Consider the following 17,463-nt stretch of genomic DNA (forward strand, 5'->3'; position numbering starts at 1 on the left):
GTAAGGTTGCGTTCCCACTGAGGTTGCTGTTGGAATCAGTTAAGGATGCGCTCCGACTGCGGCTGCTGCTGGAATAAGGTAAGGATGCGCTCTGACTGCGGTTGCTGCTGGAATCAGGTAAGGATGCGCTCCTACTGCGGTTGCTGCTGGGATCAGGTAAGGATGCGCTCCGACTGCGATTGCTGCTGGAATCAGGTAAGCTGCTGGAATCAGGTAAGCTGTTAGATTCAGGTAAACTTCTGGAATCAGGTAAGCTGCTGGAATCTGGTAAGATGCTGGAATCAGGTAAGGATGCGCTTCAGGCGGTGGTGAGCGTTACACTGCTGGAAGCAGACTAATGTGATGCGCCTGCATGTGGGCTTAAATAGCCTGGTCCCGGCCACACCCATTTGTTCCGACTCGTGGCCCCACCCTGCCACTCCTAGAGGATGCTGCAAGTGCAGCCCAGTTAATTTCTATGGCCACGCCCGACCTGGAGGCATGTGGAGGCCCTGCAGGGAAATAAAAGGCACGTGCATCAGAGTAAAGTGTGCAGAGCACACTTAGTCATGAACTAGACCTTTAATGTAGTGGAGCTTGTGGTCCTTGCCCAGTGGCCATGACAGCACTCAGCCTCAAGGCCCCCCTCACGGGTGCTCTTCCTCCTGGTCTTGGTTTGGAGGGGTTGTTGCGATGGAATTGTCTGATTAGTCGTGGAGCATGGACGAAGTCACTAGGTTCCCATGTACGGTCTTGAGGTACATAACCTTTCCAGTCTATAAGGTAGTACAGTTTAGATTGTCCTATCTTGGAATCCAGAATAGTCTTGACCTCTTATTCCGGTTCTCCTTCTATGATTTCCAGCTTGGGTGGTACATCAATCCGAGTACCTGGTTTCATCGGTTTCAAGAGAGAAACATGGAACTTCGGATGGATCCACATATTAGATGGTAAATCTAATTTCATGGCAACAGGGTTAATTATGGCTTTGATGGGATAAGGCCCCAGGTTCCTTGGGCGGAAGGCTCTTGGTCCTTTCAAGGGAATGTTCTTGGATGCCAACCAAACTTTATCCCCAACCTCATAATTTGGAGCCTCTCTTTGGTGTCGATCTGCAAACTTTTTCTATTGTTCTTTGGCTCTGGTCAGGTTTTCAACTGCTTCTGTAAGGGTTTGAGTGATTGTTTTGTGCAAGGTTGTACCTGCTGGCATTTCTAATTTGTCAAGTGAATCAAAAGTGGACGTTCGAGGATGTCGACCATGCACTGTGTAGAATGGAGTTTGTCTGGTGCTAGTGTGGATAGAATTATTGTAGGTGAATTCGGTCAACCAAAGGATGTTTTTCCAGGACTCTTCAGTTTGTTGTAACATACACCTCAGGTATTGCTGGAGTGTCTGGTGGGTTTGTTCGGTTTGGCCATCGGTTTGGGGATGATGACTTGTGGATAGCCGGAGATCAATGTTGGCTATTTTCAACACCCCCTCCAGAGTGCTGAGATGAATTGTGTTCCATGATCTGAGACCAATACCGAAGGGGAACCGTGTAACTTGGCAATTTGCTCCAAAAACATGGTGGCAAGGGCAGAAGCAGTGGGAAGCCCCTTTAATGGAATAAAATGGGCCATCTTGGAGAATAAGTCTACAATAACCAGGATAGTGGTAAACCCGTTGCAGGGAGGAAGATCAGTGATAAAGTCCATGTACAGGGTATGTCATGGTGCTGGGGGTACAGTCAAGGGACGTAGTAACCCTGTTGGACTTAACTTCTGAGATTTGTGTTGTGCGCCGACACCACAGGTCACAATGAATTGGGCAATTTCTTTTTTCCAGGTTGCCCACCAATAGCCCTTTTGTAGCTCGAGTCTTGGCAATCACTGGGTGTCCTTCCACTAATGATTCATGGTAATTTACTATTATCTGCTCTTGTAATTTCTTGTCCGGAATATACAGTCTCCCTTCAAAATAGGGTTGATCATTTTTGATGGTGTATTGGTCTCCTCTAGCTAGCCACTCCTGTTGTGCTGTTTGGTTCATCTGAGATTGGAGATTGGTTTTTAAGTCATCCCAACAGGCGGTTGCAGCAACTTGGTTTTGGATCCCTTCTTTGGGAATGATGGCCACAGGCTCGGATGTGGTGAAATGTTCCTTGTCCTCACCCTTGAGTGGCAGAGCGTCTGCTTTTCCATTGCGTACTCCTGGTCTGTAAGTAATGACAAAATCGTATTTGGCAAAGAAGAGAGACCAGCGAAGCTGACGTGAGGATTGGGCCTTGGCAGTCTTCAAGTGTTGTAGATTACGGTGATCTGTGATAACTGTGACTGTGTGTCTTGCTCCCAGAAGATAGTGTCTCCATGTATTAAAGGCTCCCTTAATCACTAGTAGTTCCTTGTCAGTGATTGCATAGTTCAATTCTGGCGCAGAAAACCTACGGGACCAAAATGCTATGGGATGTAATTGCCCCGTGTCAGGGTCTTTTGCGATAATACCTCTCCCATGGCTACGTTTGAGGCGTCTGTTTCGACCACATATGGCAGGTCTGGTTGAGGGTGTCAAAGAACTGGTGCTGTGGTGAAGGCAAGTTTCAGCTCCTGAAAGACATTTTCGGCTTCGGGAGACCAGAATAAATTTCTTATTTTTTCTCAGTAGGGAGGTTATTGGATGAACTATTTGCGAAAACCTTGGAATAAACCGACAGTAAACATTGGAAAATCCGAGCACACTCTGTACTCCATTTTTGGATGTTGGTGATGGCCATTGAAGGATAGCATCCACCTTGTGTGTGTCCATTTGTACCCCTCATGCTGTGAGCATGAAGCCCAAGAATTCAACTTCCGTAACATGGAAGAAACACTATTCTAATTTGGCAAACAGCACAATGCTGTCAAAGCTTTTCCAAAACTGCTCTTACATGGCCGACGTGGTCCTCCTTGGATGCCGAGTAAATAAGAATATCATCTATGTAGACAAGGGTGCAAATGTGCAATAATTCATGAAGCACATCGTTCATAAAGAATTGCAACGCCGCCGGGGCATTATATAGTCCAAAAGGCATGACCTGATACTCGAACAGCCCATATTTGGTTCGGAATGGCATCGTCCACTAGTCCCCCTTTTTAACTCTCACAAGGTGATAGGCTCCTTGTAGGTCCAGTTTAGTGTATATTTGAGCATTCTTCACCTGGTCTAGAAGCTCCGGGATGAGTGGCAGGGGGTATCTGTTATTTACTGTGATTTGATTAACTCTCACAAGGTGATAGGCTCCTCGTAGGTCCAGTTTAGTGTAAATTTGAGCATTCTTCACCTGGTCTAGAAGCTCTGGGATGAGTGGCAGGGGGTATCTGTTCTATACCGTGATTTGATTAAGCGCTCTATAATCTATACAAGTTATTAGGTTGCCCTCTATCTTTGGTATGAAAAAGAGAGCCGAGGAGGCAGGGGACTTAGATGGGCGGATGAAGCCGTTAGCTAGGTATTGATCCAGATAAGATCTCAGATGCTGGTTTTCTTGCTTTGATAGTGCGTAAATTCAACTGCAGGGAATTTGTGCTCCAGACACCAGATCCATCTGGCAGTCGTAAGGTCTGTGTGGAGGCAGGGTGTTCGCTTGCTCCTTCTGGAACACATCCTGGTAATCCAGGTATTCAGGGGGTAGGGAACCAGAGAGCCCCAGGATAGATTTTACCTTGAGTTCCCGGCTCTTCACATTTTCAGTGGTAGCAGATGTTCTTGAGGGAAGGTCAGCACTCGTTTTTGCCAGTCAATCCTAGGGTTGTGTGTTTCCAGCCAAGGCATTCCTAAGATCATCTGGAACTGGGGAGCTCCTATGAGATTGAAAGAGATGTCTTCCCGATGACCATCCTGACACATCAGCATGACTTTTTCGGTATGTTGGGTCACTGGGCCGGATGACAACTGAGAACCATCCACTGCTGTGACATTTTCTGATATCAGCTTTTGCTGGAGAGGAAGGCCTATTTGTGGGGCCAGATCTTGATCAATATAATTTCCTACTGCTCCGCTATCAATATATGCCTCCAAGGCATGTACCTTTGACGGTTGTTGGTGGTTGACCAAAAGTACCAGGATGACCAGATGTGAGGTCTGTACAGATTCCTTCTTTTCATCGACAAGTGGACCCCTATGTTTGTCGGGCATTGGAGTTTTCCGGATTTTCTTCCTTTTCATCGTTGGCATTGTCCGTTGCACCAACAATATTTTTAGGAGGTTTTACCGGGCATTCCTGGAGGAAATGTCCTGCTCTTCTGCAGTATAAACAGAGTTGTTGTTGTCTTCTATTTTCTCTCTCAGTCTTGGAGATAAGAGCCCGTAATCCTCCGATCTGCATTGGCTCGGTTGGTTTGTGGGTTTTAGTTTGGTTGTCCCGGGGTCATATATACACCGACCTCCGTTCAGTCCTTGTGCGATCCATTTTTCGATTCTGCAACCTCTGGTCAAGCTGCACAGTCAGATTGATGTATTCCGCACAATCTTCAGGAGGATTGACCACTTGGGCTAGAACATCCTTTAGTTCCCCACGCAATCCCCGATAAACAGTGTGGTCATCTTCTCTGCTGGCCAATTTGTCTGTGCTATGAGATGATTAAAAGTAGCGATATAGGTCAGCAGATCTTGGTTTCCCTGCCTGAGTGACAATAGTTTGTTATCCAGAACTTGTCCTTGGGTGTGTCTGGCAAACAATTTTTCCATCTCTCGCTGGAATTCCCCAAAGTTTCGGAGTAGAAGATCATCCTGGTTTACTAATGGTATCGACCAGTCCGCTGTGCTGCCTCCTAAATATGAAAGAACAAAGGCGACTCTTGCGCTATCGTTAGGAAAAGCCCCATGCCGGCACAAAAAGTGGAGGCGACATTGGTTCATGAATATAGCGTACGTATTGGGGTCGCCGGTAAAACGTTTGGGCGGGGCCAGTGGCACTGCACCTAGAAGCACCACTTGAACTGGTGGTGATGGCTGTGGCATCGGAGGATGGGCAACCCCAGGTAATGGAACCTGACCTGTGTGGGTCTGAAGCATTTATCTTGCCAAGTCATCAGATCGTTCACAAGGTATAATAAGGTCCCTTCTTAAGGCATTGGTTTCTTGTCTGGAGGAATTCACTTCTGCCCGTAGTTCCCCAAGTAGTTGAGCTGACTGGTCTTCTTCCGAGGTTTCCATAATGCCCAGGCAGAGATTCAGAGATTCTGTTACGCTCACCTGGTCTCTGCAGGGATGTTGGGGCACGGTTGCAGCCCTCCCTGGAACTGGCTCCCCTTGGTCAGGCTTCTTCCCCTGTTCCTGTGTTGTGAAATGCGCTAGTTGTTGGTACTGCCCTTGCAAAAATACGAGAGGCCGTGAGAATGCTGTGATATGCCTGTGGTCTCCATCGAACCCTTCTTTCCAGAACGTGGTGAGCATGCGCTTACCCATATAGTCTCACCTGTTTAATTATGATGGCAAGCTCTCCGACCTGCTTCTCACTGCAGGGGCGCTTTTAGATAGACCGAGTTTCTTCACTGGCCATGTGCGTGGCAGCCCAGACAGGCTGTGGCTGAACCACTTCAAAGGTAAGTATCCTTCAATAATGATTATTGTCTGTATACTTTTGTAATGTCTCTTTCCTTGATTAATTTCCGTATCTCTTGTAATGTCTTTCCTTCTCCCCAATATGTGATATGAGGCCCAGTGGTAGTTGCAGTGCAAGAAGCGCCCCAATGGAGAAAAAGGGAGTTCACGATGTCCCAATAGGTGGTAAGTTTGGTTCTTAGGTCAAGCGCGACCTTAGCGTAATGTCTTTGTAGTTTTTCTAACCTTATTTTGTCCTTTTCTCTTGCAGGGATGGCCTGGCGAAGTGAGACTGGAATGCTGTTATCCAGAGATCTGCTGGCGAATGAAGGATGCCTGGATCCGCGATGAAGCTGGCCGAAAGTGGACTTTCGAATAGTGTTGTGGCTGGGTTCTGGATTAAGGTAAGGATACGCCCTGACTGCGGTTGCTGCTGGAATCAGGTAAGTGTGCGCTCTGACTGCGATTGCTGCTGGAATCACGTAAGCTACTGGAATCAGGTATGCTGCTGGAATCAGGTAAGCTTCTGAAATCAGGTAAGCTGCTGGAATCTGGTAAGCTGCTGAAATCAGGTAAAGATGCGCTTCAGGCGGCGGTGAGCGTTACGCTGCTGGAAGCAGACTAACGCAAAGCGCCTGCATGCGGGTGGGGCAGGCTTAAATAGCCTGGTCCTGACCACACCCATTTGTTCTGACTCGTAGCCCCACCTTGCCACTCCTAGAATATGCTGCACGTGCAGCCCAGTTAATTCCTATGGCCACGCCCGACCTGGAGGCACGTGGAGTCTCTGCAGGGGAAAAAAAGGCATGTGCACCAGAATAAAGTGGGTCCAACTGGACCTTTTATGTAGTGGAGCTTGTGGTCCTTGCCCAGTGGCCATGACAACTTCCAGATCTCGCCATGGGCACAACGGGCCTCATGGATATATACTGGGTGTGTGGTCAGCAAGCATATCTGCATCTCCCACCATGATGGAGAGTTACATGTGCGTTAGCAACTTTGCACTCAGCTATTCATGTGGTTCCTGAAGACACCTAATGATAGAACCCAGGTCTTTTGCCAAGCAGTCAAAAACAGCCCCCAACCCAATCCCCACAGAAAAGAAAAAAGAAGCGCTCACTAAAAAGACGGCAGAGGTGATCAAACTATTTAACCGAAGATTTCTCCAAGTTGTTGAAAGCAATCCCAGGCAAACACTGCCTGTACACCAAGACAGAGGTTTTGTTTGCCTCCCTTCTGTTAACATGGGTCCCAGCCGCAGCCAACGCTAAATGGCTGATGATCAAGAGATGCGAAATTATCCAGTTGGCGAAAGACACCTATCAAGGACTGAATGTGATCAAGAGTGAATTGCGTGCTATTCAGTTGGTGACCCTGCAAAACCGATATGTGTTGGACTTGCTGACGGCCATGGAAGGGGGCGTATGCAAGAAGATAGGATTGTCATGTTACACATACACCCCTCCCAAATGATGCAGATAATGGGTCGCTAGCACATATTATAGGGGTCCTTCAGAAGTCCAAGATAAACATGGAGAATTAAGTGGTGGTGGAAGCTGATGATTGGTCCGACACCAAGTTTTCGTGGGTACCAACATAGCTTGGAGTGGTGGTGAAGATATTGGTTGCTATCATGATACTCCTGTTGCTGATGTTCTGTATGCGCCAAATGATACTCCAAACAATGCTGCCATGATGTGGTGTAAAGGACAAGCATGCTCAGAGAGAGGATCCAAAAAGCCACAGATGGTATGAATAGAAGACCCACAGATCACACTGGGACATTGACTTTGCCACCACCAGACCCAGAGAATTACACTGAGCACTGGGCCAACCTTGATGGTGATCGTATTTAGCTCACATGTACTCCTAAGAAGTATTCCCCCGGATGGGGGAAGCTTACATCATGTGTGTAGGATATGGGTCCACAAGGATGATCCTGACAGAAGAAGGGAAGCAAAAGGGTGGTGAAAATATCGGTTTCTATCATGGTACTCCTGTTGGTGATGTTATGTATGTACCAAATTATACTCACGAACAGTGCTGCCATGATGATGGTCTTGATAGAGGCAGATATGGCTCCCTCTGGTATAAAGGACAGGCATGTTCAGAGTATGGGTCCCCAAGGATGATGCTGATAGAAGAAGGGAATCAGAAGGGTTAGTTAATGGAGGATTAACTAAAGGGGGGAATGTTGAGATCCATGTCCAGCTCCCAATTCATAACAAACGATTTAGGTTGAGATAAATATGTTAGTGCACACGATAAAATGAAGGTGCGCAGCAGTGGGGGCAGAGAAATAGCACGGGGATAGCTGATGAAGTGGATTGTAGTAATTACAGGAATCTAGGTAGGCTCCTGTATATGGCACGGGGGACACTGTAGTGAAATAGCAGCAACTATGTATACTTTGCATAGTAATGCAAAAATAGGCCCCAATCCTCATGGCGATAAAAAAAACTGAACACAGACATATTTACAGTGAGGCCTGGATAGCTGCAGGCCGCAATGAGAACAGTAGAGCAGCTTGGTGTCAAGTTTGACATTCCATTCCTACCCCATGCCCCAGGAGGAAAACTGAGCATGAGAGCCTTCAGGCCCAGTGGGAGACATAATTGTACCTTGTTAGATTCTTGCAAAGCTAGAAAGGAATGTGAATGGCCGAGTAAGAGTAGGGCTGCAGCCGACCCTGAAGGACAAACCCATGGGAGAGGGGCAGAGGTCTTGAGCTGCCAAAAAGCCTAACCCATGATTTAAGACACTAGCGCCCCTCAGAATAATGGTCACCCTATTTGAACTGCCAGATGCTACAAACAGAAAACCTAAATCCTTCATGATTTGGCTGATTAGTGCAGCCTCCAAGAGGCCCAAAAAAACTGTACAGAGGGTCAGCTGATAAGGGGGAGAGCAGAGTGAACCAGCCAGTGATTTATACCACAGAGGAGCAAGAGGTGATGCCAACAAATCCGAGATTGCGATGGGGAGGCATGGTGGAGGCGCTTAGGTGTCTGGGAAGGAGAGATGCATTGCATTATTGCAGAGGACCAGTATGACCTTGAAGGTATCTTCTGAGCTCATGTTGCCTACCAAATGTACATCACGTGATTAGGCCCACAGGGAAGGGTAATCATTTAAAAACCCATCAAGCGATCTATCATTAAAGGTGATAGAGTTGATGACCACATGTTAGACGGTGGGGGGCTGATCAGGTTGTGGCCAATAGGCCAGTGCAATATACACAATTGTTAGTATGTATATAGGTGGTAGCTAATGATGGTGAGGTATTTACACTGTATATTGTGTGCGTCGCGGATGATGATTTCTGTACTTAAAACGAGATGTGCCCTTTGAAGTAGCCAGAGAGCTCTGTGGCATTGGGATTTATAACACATTTTTCCTTTTTGATTACGAAATCAAATTTGATTTACTTGCAAATAGGTCCCCCGGGCCTTTTTCCTTAGAGGATTGTTTTTTATATGTCTTGTTTCTGGAGGTTTATCCTATGCTTCAAACCAGAGAAAAAGTGTTCATCTTTGTTAAATGAATTGCTGAAGTTAAACTTCAAACACAGAGTCCTCAACTAGTTTTCCTTGGAGATAGAGTAAAGCTTGAACTCTTCTCCTTTTTCCAGAAGTGCCTTTATGATAGTGCCCATTTAGTTATCTTGTGGAATATTACTCAATGCACCCCTTAAGCTATTTTTGAGCATATAACATAGAACGTATTTCAGTACCTCTGCTCCAGTGTCACAGACTCATTTCAGTTTTTGACAAGTAAACTGACATCAAATCCTGAGCCATAGAAGATCAGCACCGGCAAGTGGTTTACTTCCTGTGAACAATACAAAATGATCCCCATGTCTTTCTTTATCTTTTATCTTTTCTTCATTTTATCTTTCAATGACTCCTAATGCCATTTTATTTTATCTTAAAAATTGCCCTTTTTAGATATTTTAAATGTTTTGTGGTGCTCCTGTTAGAAATACGAAATGTATTATTTATTGTATTTATTTATTTCATTCAATATATTAATACAAATCACAGGGAAAGCAATGCATTTTTGGTACAAACATGCTTACTGAATGTACCATTGATAACAGAGTGGAGGACATGGGTCCTTTACAAAGGGGTGAGAGGATGTGACAAGAAGACCAGATGTTGCAGGGGAATTTGGAAAGATAAACCAGGGATGAGAACAGGACAGAATGACATAGGAACGGGATGATGCCAAAATTGCTGAATTTTGAATGAAAGGGTGATGGAAAAGTGCTGTAGGGTTGTCCATGAAGGGGGGGAGAGAGGAAAACAGGGTGATGCAGTTGCGTAGAGTGCTGGGAAACAGGTTCTTCAGAAAGAAGGAGACCTTTGAAGTTGAATTTAAATAGTGGTAGATTTGGAGTAGTACAGAGAGGGAGAGGAAGAGCATTCAAGAGTAGGGTATTGAGAAGAGAGAGATAGGAAATGAGAGCATGCACAGGGGGCTCGAGTGGTGGTAAGGTGTTGAGCTGAGGATGATCTTAATGAGCGAGGAGGAGAGTAGGGAGTAAGATGAGCAGATGGGTAGGATAGGGCAAGTCCATGGGTCGTTTTGAAGATGATGAAAAGAGGTTTATACTAAGCTCTTTGTTTCATAGATATCCAGCCGATCTGGCGACCGGAAGAGGAGGTAGAGGTAAAGAAAGAAAGGTTTAAATGTGTGCGGACTACGAATTTGAGAAGTTTGTCCAGAGGTGAAAAAGCATACTTGGAAAGGCTATAGAGCAGACTGGCACAGTAGTCAGATATAGAAAGGACTAAGGAGGAAATTTGCTATTTAGCAGTATTGAAAGGATGAAAATGATGGATTTCTCTGCTATTGAGAAAGTTGAGTCTGGCTGCAATGGCAGATACGTAGATGAAGAGCGAGAAGATTGTGATGAGTTGACTATGACACCAAAGTTCCATCTGAAGCAGAGTAAGGAATCTAATCTGGTGAGAAGAGGATAAGATAGCCTGTTTGGCTGTGAAGTAGAGAATTTCAGTCTTAGTGGAGTTGAGCATGAATGAATGAGATGCCATCCAATATTTGATAGAGATAGTAGAGTAGAGACAGGTACTATATAAGCAATAAGGTGCAGTGATTGTGGAGATAGTGTATTCAAATGTGGGAAAGTTAGCGGTAGATGGATTGAGACAGATAGGAGGTTTGGAGGATGAAAGCAGTCCTACCCCACCTCCCCTACCAGTGGAATGTGGAAAGTCAGTGACGGTGTAGGCAGGGTCATGAAGAGCAGCAAGTGTTGCAGAGTTAGAGGGGGGATGCAGGTTTCAGTAAGTGTAACAAGGTCCATGGAAGCAGAATGAGAAAAGAAGAAGTCAGACGTAAAGGAGGTTTTATTGCAGACAGACTGTGCATTCCTAAGAGCAATAGAAAGAAAGTTTGATGTAGAAGGATAGTGATGCTGAGTCTGAGAAATAGAAGCACTAGGGGTAGATGCGAGAACTGTTATGATAAACTGTTGCAAAAAGAACGATTTACCATATTTCACTTCTACATTTGAAAGCATACTATATTTTGATACAACTGTGCTCCTTTACAGATCAGCTATGTTTCATCCAGCCCACTTCTGAGTGACAGAATCCAATTCCCTTCCTTCTTCCGCACTATTCCCAATGATAACTTCCAGTCCAAGGGTCTAGCCTACCTTCTGATGCACCTCGGCTGGACTTGGGTTGGTCTCCTTATTGAAGACAATGACTATGGTCAACAAGGTGCCAGTGCACTAAAGCAAGAGCTGGCTAATGCTGGGGCTTGTATTGCCTTCTCTGAGAACATCATCCTGAGCCGGAAAGACAGAAACGCCAAGCATATTATCCAGGTGATAAAGAACTCAACTACCAATGCCATTGTCATCTTCTCCAGTGATGCTGGACTTACCCCTTTGATGGATGAGATGATGAGACACAATTTGACTGGGAGAGTCTGGATTGCCAGTGAGGGTTGGTCCACATCAACAGTCTTAGCAGTGGACAAGTATTCTCAGATCCTTGCCGGTGCCATTGGGTTTGCAACATACAGTGGAGAGATTCCAGGCTTTGAAAACCATCTGAACAGTGTTCATCCTTCAAGTTCAACAGACAATGTCTTCGTAAAGAGGTTCTGGGAGGAAGCATTTGGCTGTAAATGGCCAGATGAGAAAAATGTGACACTCCTATGGGATAATACATCAAAACTCTGCACTGGTAATGAGAAACTGGATTCACTTCACATTGACTACAATGACGTTTCACAATTAAGGGGACAGTACAATGCCTACACTGCCGTGTATGCAAGTGCATGGACTCTGCATAATCTGAACACCTGCAAAAAGGAGTTACAGTCATCTATAAGTTTGTTGTGTGCAGATAGGTTGAACTTCCAACCATGGCAGGTACAGTAAGAATGTTTATTTGTGTGAATTTAGGAGTTTGACCTGATGAGCATAGTCATACTATGTGTACTGTCATGGCCAAGGGATAGATAGATGACTCAATACAAATATTTTGGTTCACTCTTCTCTCTTTATTCACGCCAAGTATGTATTGGGCAGGAAGTACGGCTGAAGGGGACTCTGTAGAAAGAGAGGTTAACTGGAAAAAAGTATCTAACCAAAACCGTGGTCAATACTAGGCAAACACAAATCCATGAGGGAGTTATATATTCTTTCATTTTACTACTTGTCTAAAGGGCATGAGGTTGTGAGCCCACCATCTCTACTTACTCTTGGTCCTTGTTTTAACACTTGAGTAGGTCTCACAAGGTAAGCCAGAAAAGGTGTGCCCCCTTCCGGCCAGCCACCAGCAGTTTTCTCCAGCCCACCGCTCACCCTGATTTTAGTCAAGGTGTTGGCTGAGGTGGGCCTCCCCAGGATATGGGGCGACGAGGGGGCTGCAGGGGCTCCACTATGCCAGTTCTCTGGATTATGTTATTCATTTTAAGAAAACTGTGCCAAATCTCAGAAAATCCAAATGAATGTATGCAATAACACACTTTAAGTAAAGTAGTAATATGGTCCCATTTAAATAATTGTACATTCTAAAGAAACAACCACTTCGCTTAACACTTATTTGGCCATGGCCCTCTCTGTAGAATTGTTATAGTTTCATTACAAGGGCGAGAACAAGGCAGGAGAATCAGAGTGGTTCTGGGTTTCAACGCCTTTTTCCTACCCCAGCAGGAAGCAAGCAGTATTGCTGGCCGCCAGGTATATATGAGGCGGCTGAATTGCAATGAACTGGTATGGATTAGATCTAGTTACACAGGTAAAAAAAAAGAGGTAAAATGTATAGGAATTAAAGCATAGTCTGCTCACATCAGATTTAGAGTAAATTATGGTATGTTCTCAGTAAAATAAACATGTAAGTAATTTCACTTCAAATGCAGGAAATTCTGATCAAAACTCAAATATGAGGACATGTCATGCCTCATTAGGAGTCAGGTGACAACGGTAAGCACAGGAGGTACTTAACATACTGCTGTTTTACTGCCAACCTGACCATAGGCCATGTGGTATTCAGCATAATTAGTCGTAAGAATTCTGCAGAAGAATTCCTCCAATGTCTACCTCTACCCAAATTGTGTAAGCAAAGAATTTACAACATACCAGAAAGCCAAACACATGTTTTTACTTTACGTGAAGTGACACTTTAACACATCCACACAACATATCAGATAGAAATGTGCTTGGCGATAGCCAAATGAAGTAAAGAAAGTCTGAGCTTCTCTGCCTCTCATCCTATACTATCTTTGTTGTATAACGCACTGAGACATGACATCGGCCAGAGATTTTCCTGGGTCCCAAAAGAGCTGTAGAGATGCCAGCAAAGTTTTGGGTGATTATGCGGGAAGGCGGACATGCAACAGTGCAGGGTAGGCAGGCACAGGCCAAATGCACAACTCTGATCTTAGGGATGCAATCTATGTAGACTAGGGCTTATAGCTGGTTGGCCTCTGCAAAAGAGGAAGGCACCAGCTGAGATGAAGGCAGTGTGAGAAATTGGATTCTGCCTCGCTGGAGTATATGGGTCAGTAAGGGTAGAATTGCCCACTCAGCCCTAAAAAAACTCAAAAGAGACAAAGGGTATTGTAATGGTCAGAGGGATCACACCCTGAGTAAAGTACAAAAACCATAACAAGATCCCAACAACCTTGCACTGTTAGTACCTCCTGTACCCACTTCTATCTGTGGCATCAAATCAACAGTTAAACAAATTATTCTGATGATTCGACCACCATAACTCAGTTAGTAGTTCATAGCCATTGGTGCTAGTCTATCCCAAATATAAGGTAATAAAATTATTGTTTAAATCCAAGTCATAAAAATACAGTTAACATACATTTATAATTAGTTTTAAGTGACTAGTGCTCTTTATCAAACTAAAAATACATATAAAAAGGATTTCTAACAGGGAGCACTTTTGGTAAAACCTAATTAATGCACCAATATGTTAATAGCAAAATAAGTAAGTACTTCAAAATACCACTAAGTACTTTACTAAAACAAACAATTTGTAAAATGGTAGCCCGTTTTCAGGCCACTCAACAATAATACAAAGTTAGTAGTAGTTGTTAATTAGTATTGCATAAAAGGAAACCATGTTTCATTCTTAAACATATTTATGTATCGATAAAATAACTTCTATAAAAGATTCTAGTAACGTCGGGACTGGTTTTCAGCTCCGGACACTCTTAAACCAGATGACCTTATTCAAAAGTACAGAAGTACAGGAGACAGATTCTGTGATGTTTAGGAGGTACCCCACCTAAAGAACACAGTGCAAACAGCTTCAATTAGTGCTGTTATTTTATTTTAATTTGCACTCAACAAGAGATTACATAACTTGAAGGGTACTCGCCGCAAACGCTCTAAATGATGTGTATTGCGGTGGGATCAGGACGCCTTATAATTAGGCGTGGGCCTGTGTAAACAATTGGAAGCAACAATGGTGTGGTGAGTGAACCACAAACTCCCCATAAAACCCATAACAACACATCTGAACACAATCTGTTCACTCTTCATAAAAACACCACATGAATTTACTTTAGAAAAGTGAGAACAATAGAGACTCATTGAGCTCCAGCAAGAAATAAACCTCGCTCAATCATTGCATACTAATACCAAATCTAAATTCTCTAGCCAGAGGTACATTTTTGTTGTTGTATCTTTCAAGGCTAGTCAATCTGTGACTAGCAATTTGAATAAGAACATTAGTTCCTTAGAATCAGGATCCACGGTAACAAACAAGGATAGGTAACACTAAATAACACTTACACAGTGGTGGACTCTTAAAGCGCTGTGTCTTCATTTAGTAAACATGCATCATCTATTTGCAGCAGTATTTCATAACGCCATTGTAGCCAGCACTAGTAAGAAGACAACAAATACACTTTGAACCACCAACTAAAAAGATCTGGGAGATGCGTATAGTGCAAAAACATTTAAACAGGTGGAAATCCAAGATGGCCCTCAGCAAGTGTACTTATGTAGTATTTAAACTCTATTTCCCAAAACCGCTGTAACTTTTTCCGATGCACATATGACCTTGGTTTGACTTGCGATCTGGAGCTGACACAACGAACAATGCTATAAACAAACACAATGCGTGTTAATTCGTTCAAGGTAACCCGCCGAACATTCTAGCCGAAGCTCAAAGCACACTTGCCCACTAATTTTAGAAGGCTCACTTTAAAGTGGGTTTATCACATCCCGTTGCATGAAAATCTCACGTGAGCAATCACCAGGAAGCTGGGTTTAACAAATTCAGCACTCTCTATGGAAACGCTACACTCATGGATAGAGGGGCTCATTCCACAAGAAAAAATGCAGAACAGCGACTCTATGGTTACGCTTTGTAACAGTGTAGGACATCTTGAAACGGGGAGTCCACCGTATGAATTAAAGTCAGCTTCAGCCCTCACACATCTGCAAATCAAAACACAACACAATCATAAAGGTAAAATAGGGACAGTCAAGAGATATACCTCCTTCACCTTTTGTGGTAATGCAGTACGAGGGAAGAGTGGGGTGAAGGTGAACAAGTAGTGATGCAAACAACACAGTATCACAGTCCAAAATAAAGTGAATGTTCAATCAAGGTTCTATAAAAATATAAACTGTTTAATAACACACACCATCTGCAATTCGAACAAAACAAGATTACTATACAAAAACCACACAAAGGAAGGACAGAAAAACTGCAACAGACTGAAGAAAGTAGCACTTTGAGTGTAGTTCCTGGGTTGGTAGGTAAGGTACTACCTTAAAAGGATATTGGGTTGAAAACAAGAGCAATTGTGACCTAATCATTCTCTAGGGTTCCAGTGGACTGTGGCTGCAGTTCAGCTTCATAGTACCTGGATTCAGTTCTTGGTGGGCTGATGCATCAGGCCCAGTATCGAACTTTGATGCAAGCTGATCGGGCTCAGTCGGGCAATTAGGATCGTGGAGGACCTTGCAGCAAGCGGGCACTGAGGAGGGTCGAATGCCAGTGCTCTGTGCGGATTAACGGCTGCAGTTCAATGATGCAGGTCGGGGCAGTCCCAAAAACGATTGACAGTTGGCCAGGTTAGGTCTTGCTTTGGCTGCTGGGAGAGGTCGGCAAGTGACGCTCCAGCAGTTCGAGTCGGTGAGCGATGGTCGTTGAAGTGGTGATCGAGGGTGCATCGATGTACAGTCAAAGTCGGTGGTTCTCAGGCTAGCTGGGCCAAGATGTGCTGTAACCCCCAGTTGGAGTCGGCGAGTGATGTTCCAGAGATTTGGTTTGGGTTCCAACCAAACTCTTGAGCCCAAAGAGACTTGGCCCGAAGAGCAGTCTCTTCGGGCCAAGAAGTTGGCATATTTCTCTAGGATACGATGCTGTGTCTAGCTGTTTTAGATGCAGTGCAATAGTTTGGCTGGTTGCAGGAAGCACCAGCACCTTCCCTATTGTTCAAGATGCGGGGAACACAGAGTGACCGGTTCAGTGCGATAGAACAAGGAGCTTTGGCTGGTCTGGCCCTCCAATTGCTTGGAGGCTTTTGCAAAGGAAACAAAGAAAAGATGTGCCAGTTCAGGGTCTGCTCTTCTAGCAGAGTAGATCTGTTGCAGAATGTTTGGTCCTTGTCCACAGCACTGGTCACTCCCGAGGTTCCCTGGGAGTGGTTAGGGGACAGATCTTCTTTCTGTCTTGGACGGCTCCTTCTTCACCTCTGGCAGAGGACTTTGGGCAGTACAACTGCCCCAAATGTACTCCAGGTGAGAATGTTCAGAACGTCTCTTTGGCCCTAATGGATCCTTGGGGAACTGAGGTAATTCTGCTGAAGGAGGGTGTGAGAATTCTTCTTTTAAGGGCACACATCTTAAGGTGATTGGTCTAAAGCTACTCGGCTTTAGGGGACCAATCCCTGATCCTGCACATTGCCCTTTTGATCTTGAACCCAAAGTGCTTTACACCATAGGAAGTGGAGAGACAGGAAAGGGAAAGAGAGACTGTGAGAAACAAGATGGTGGAAGTCTTCTTCCAGTATCCACAGCACCCCTGCCTATCCTACTCTCGCTCCCTTCCCTCCTATTGACAAACAATGAATATTGGATATGCAGCACCGAGGTGTGAGGCTACTCGTCCTGAATGGGTGTTCTCTTTTCATACCTGAAACCAGGAATGATTTCTGCAGTGCTGCTGTCTCTGGAGGAGCGGGTTACCAGCCCTCACAAAGAGAAACAAAGAGAGACTGGATGCTCAGGGTGTCTGTCCTGCTCTGGGGAAGTACCGTCCCATCTGACCAAAATAGTCATTCCCTTCCACAGCAGGGCTGATTCACAGATTCACAGGAGATGACACATGTGCAAAATCGAATTGGGTAATGTCCGCCATCAGCATAAGTATCGCCATGCTCTATGCCTAAACTCAAGCATAGCAAATTCTT

General features: G+C 44.8%; 1 protein-coding gene across 1 annotated transcript in view; it reads left to right on the forward strand.

Annotated features, from left to right (window-relative positions):
- The window catches only part of LOC138469060 (vomeronasal type-2 receptor 1-like), a 121,926-nt gene that overhangs the window by 24,484 nt on the left and 79,979 nt on the right, over positions 1–17,463 (forward strand). The window contains exons 7-9 of the mRNA XM_069609026.1: positions 5,813–5,827; positions 10,361–10,511; positions 11,120–11,909. Of these exons, the coding sequence (XP_069465127.1) occupies positions 5,813–5,827; positions 10,361–10,511; positions 11,120–11,909 (956 nt within the window). The remainder of the gene's footprint in view (positions 1–5,812; positions 5,828–10,360; positions 10,512–11,119; positions 11,910–17,463) is intronic.

The sequence above is a fragment of the Ambystoma mexicanum genome, chromosome 1p (genome assembly GCF_040938575.1).
Source record: "Ambystoma mexicanum isolate Mex_15411 chromosome 1p, UKY_AmexF1_1, whole genome shotgun sequence".
NCBI lineage: Eukaryota > Metazoa > Chordata > Amphibia > Caudata > Ambystomatidae > Ambystoma > Ambystoma mexicanum.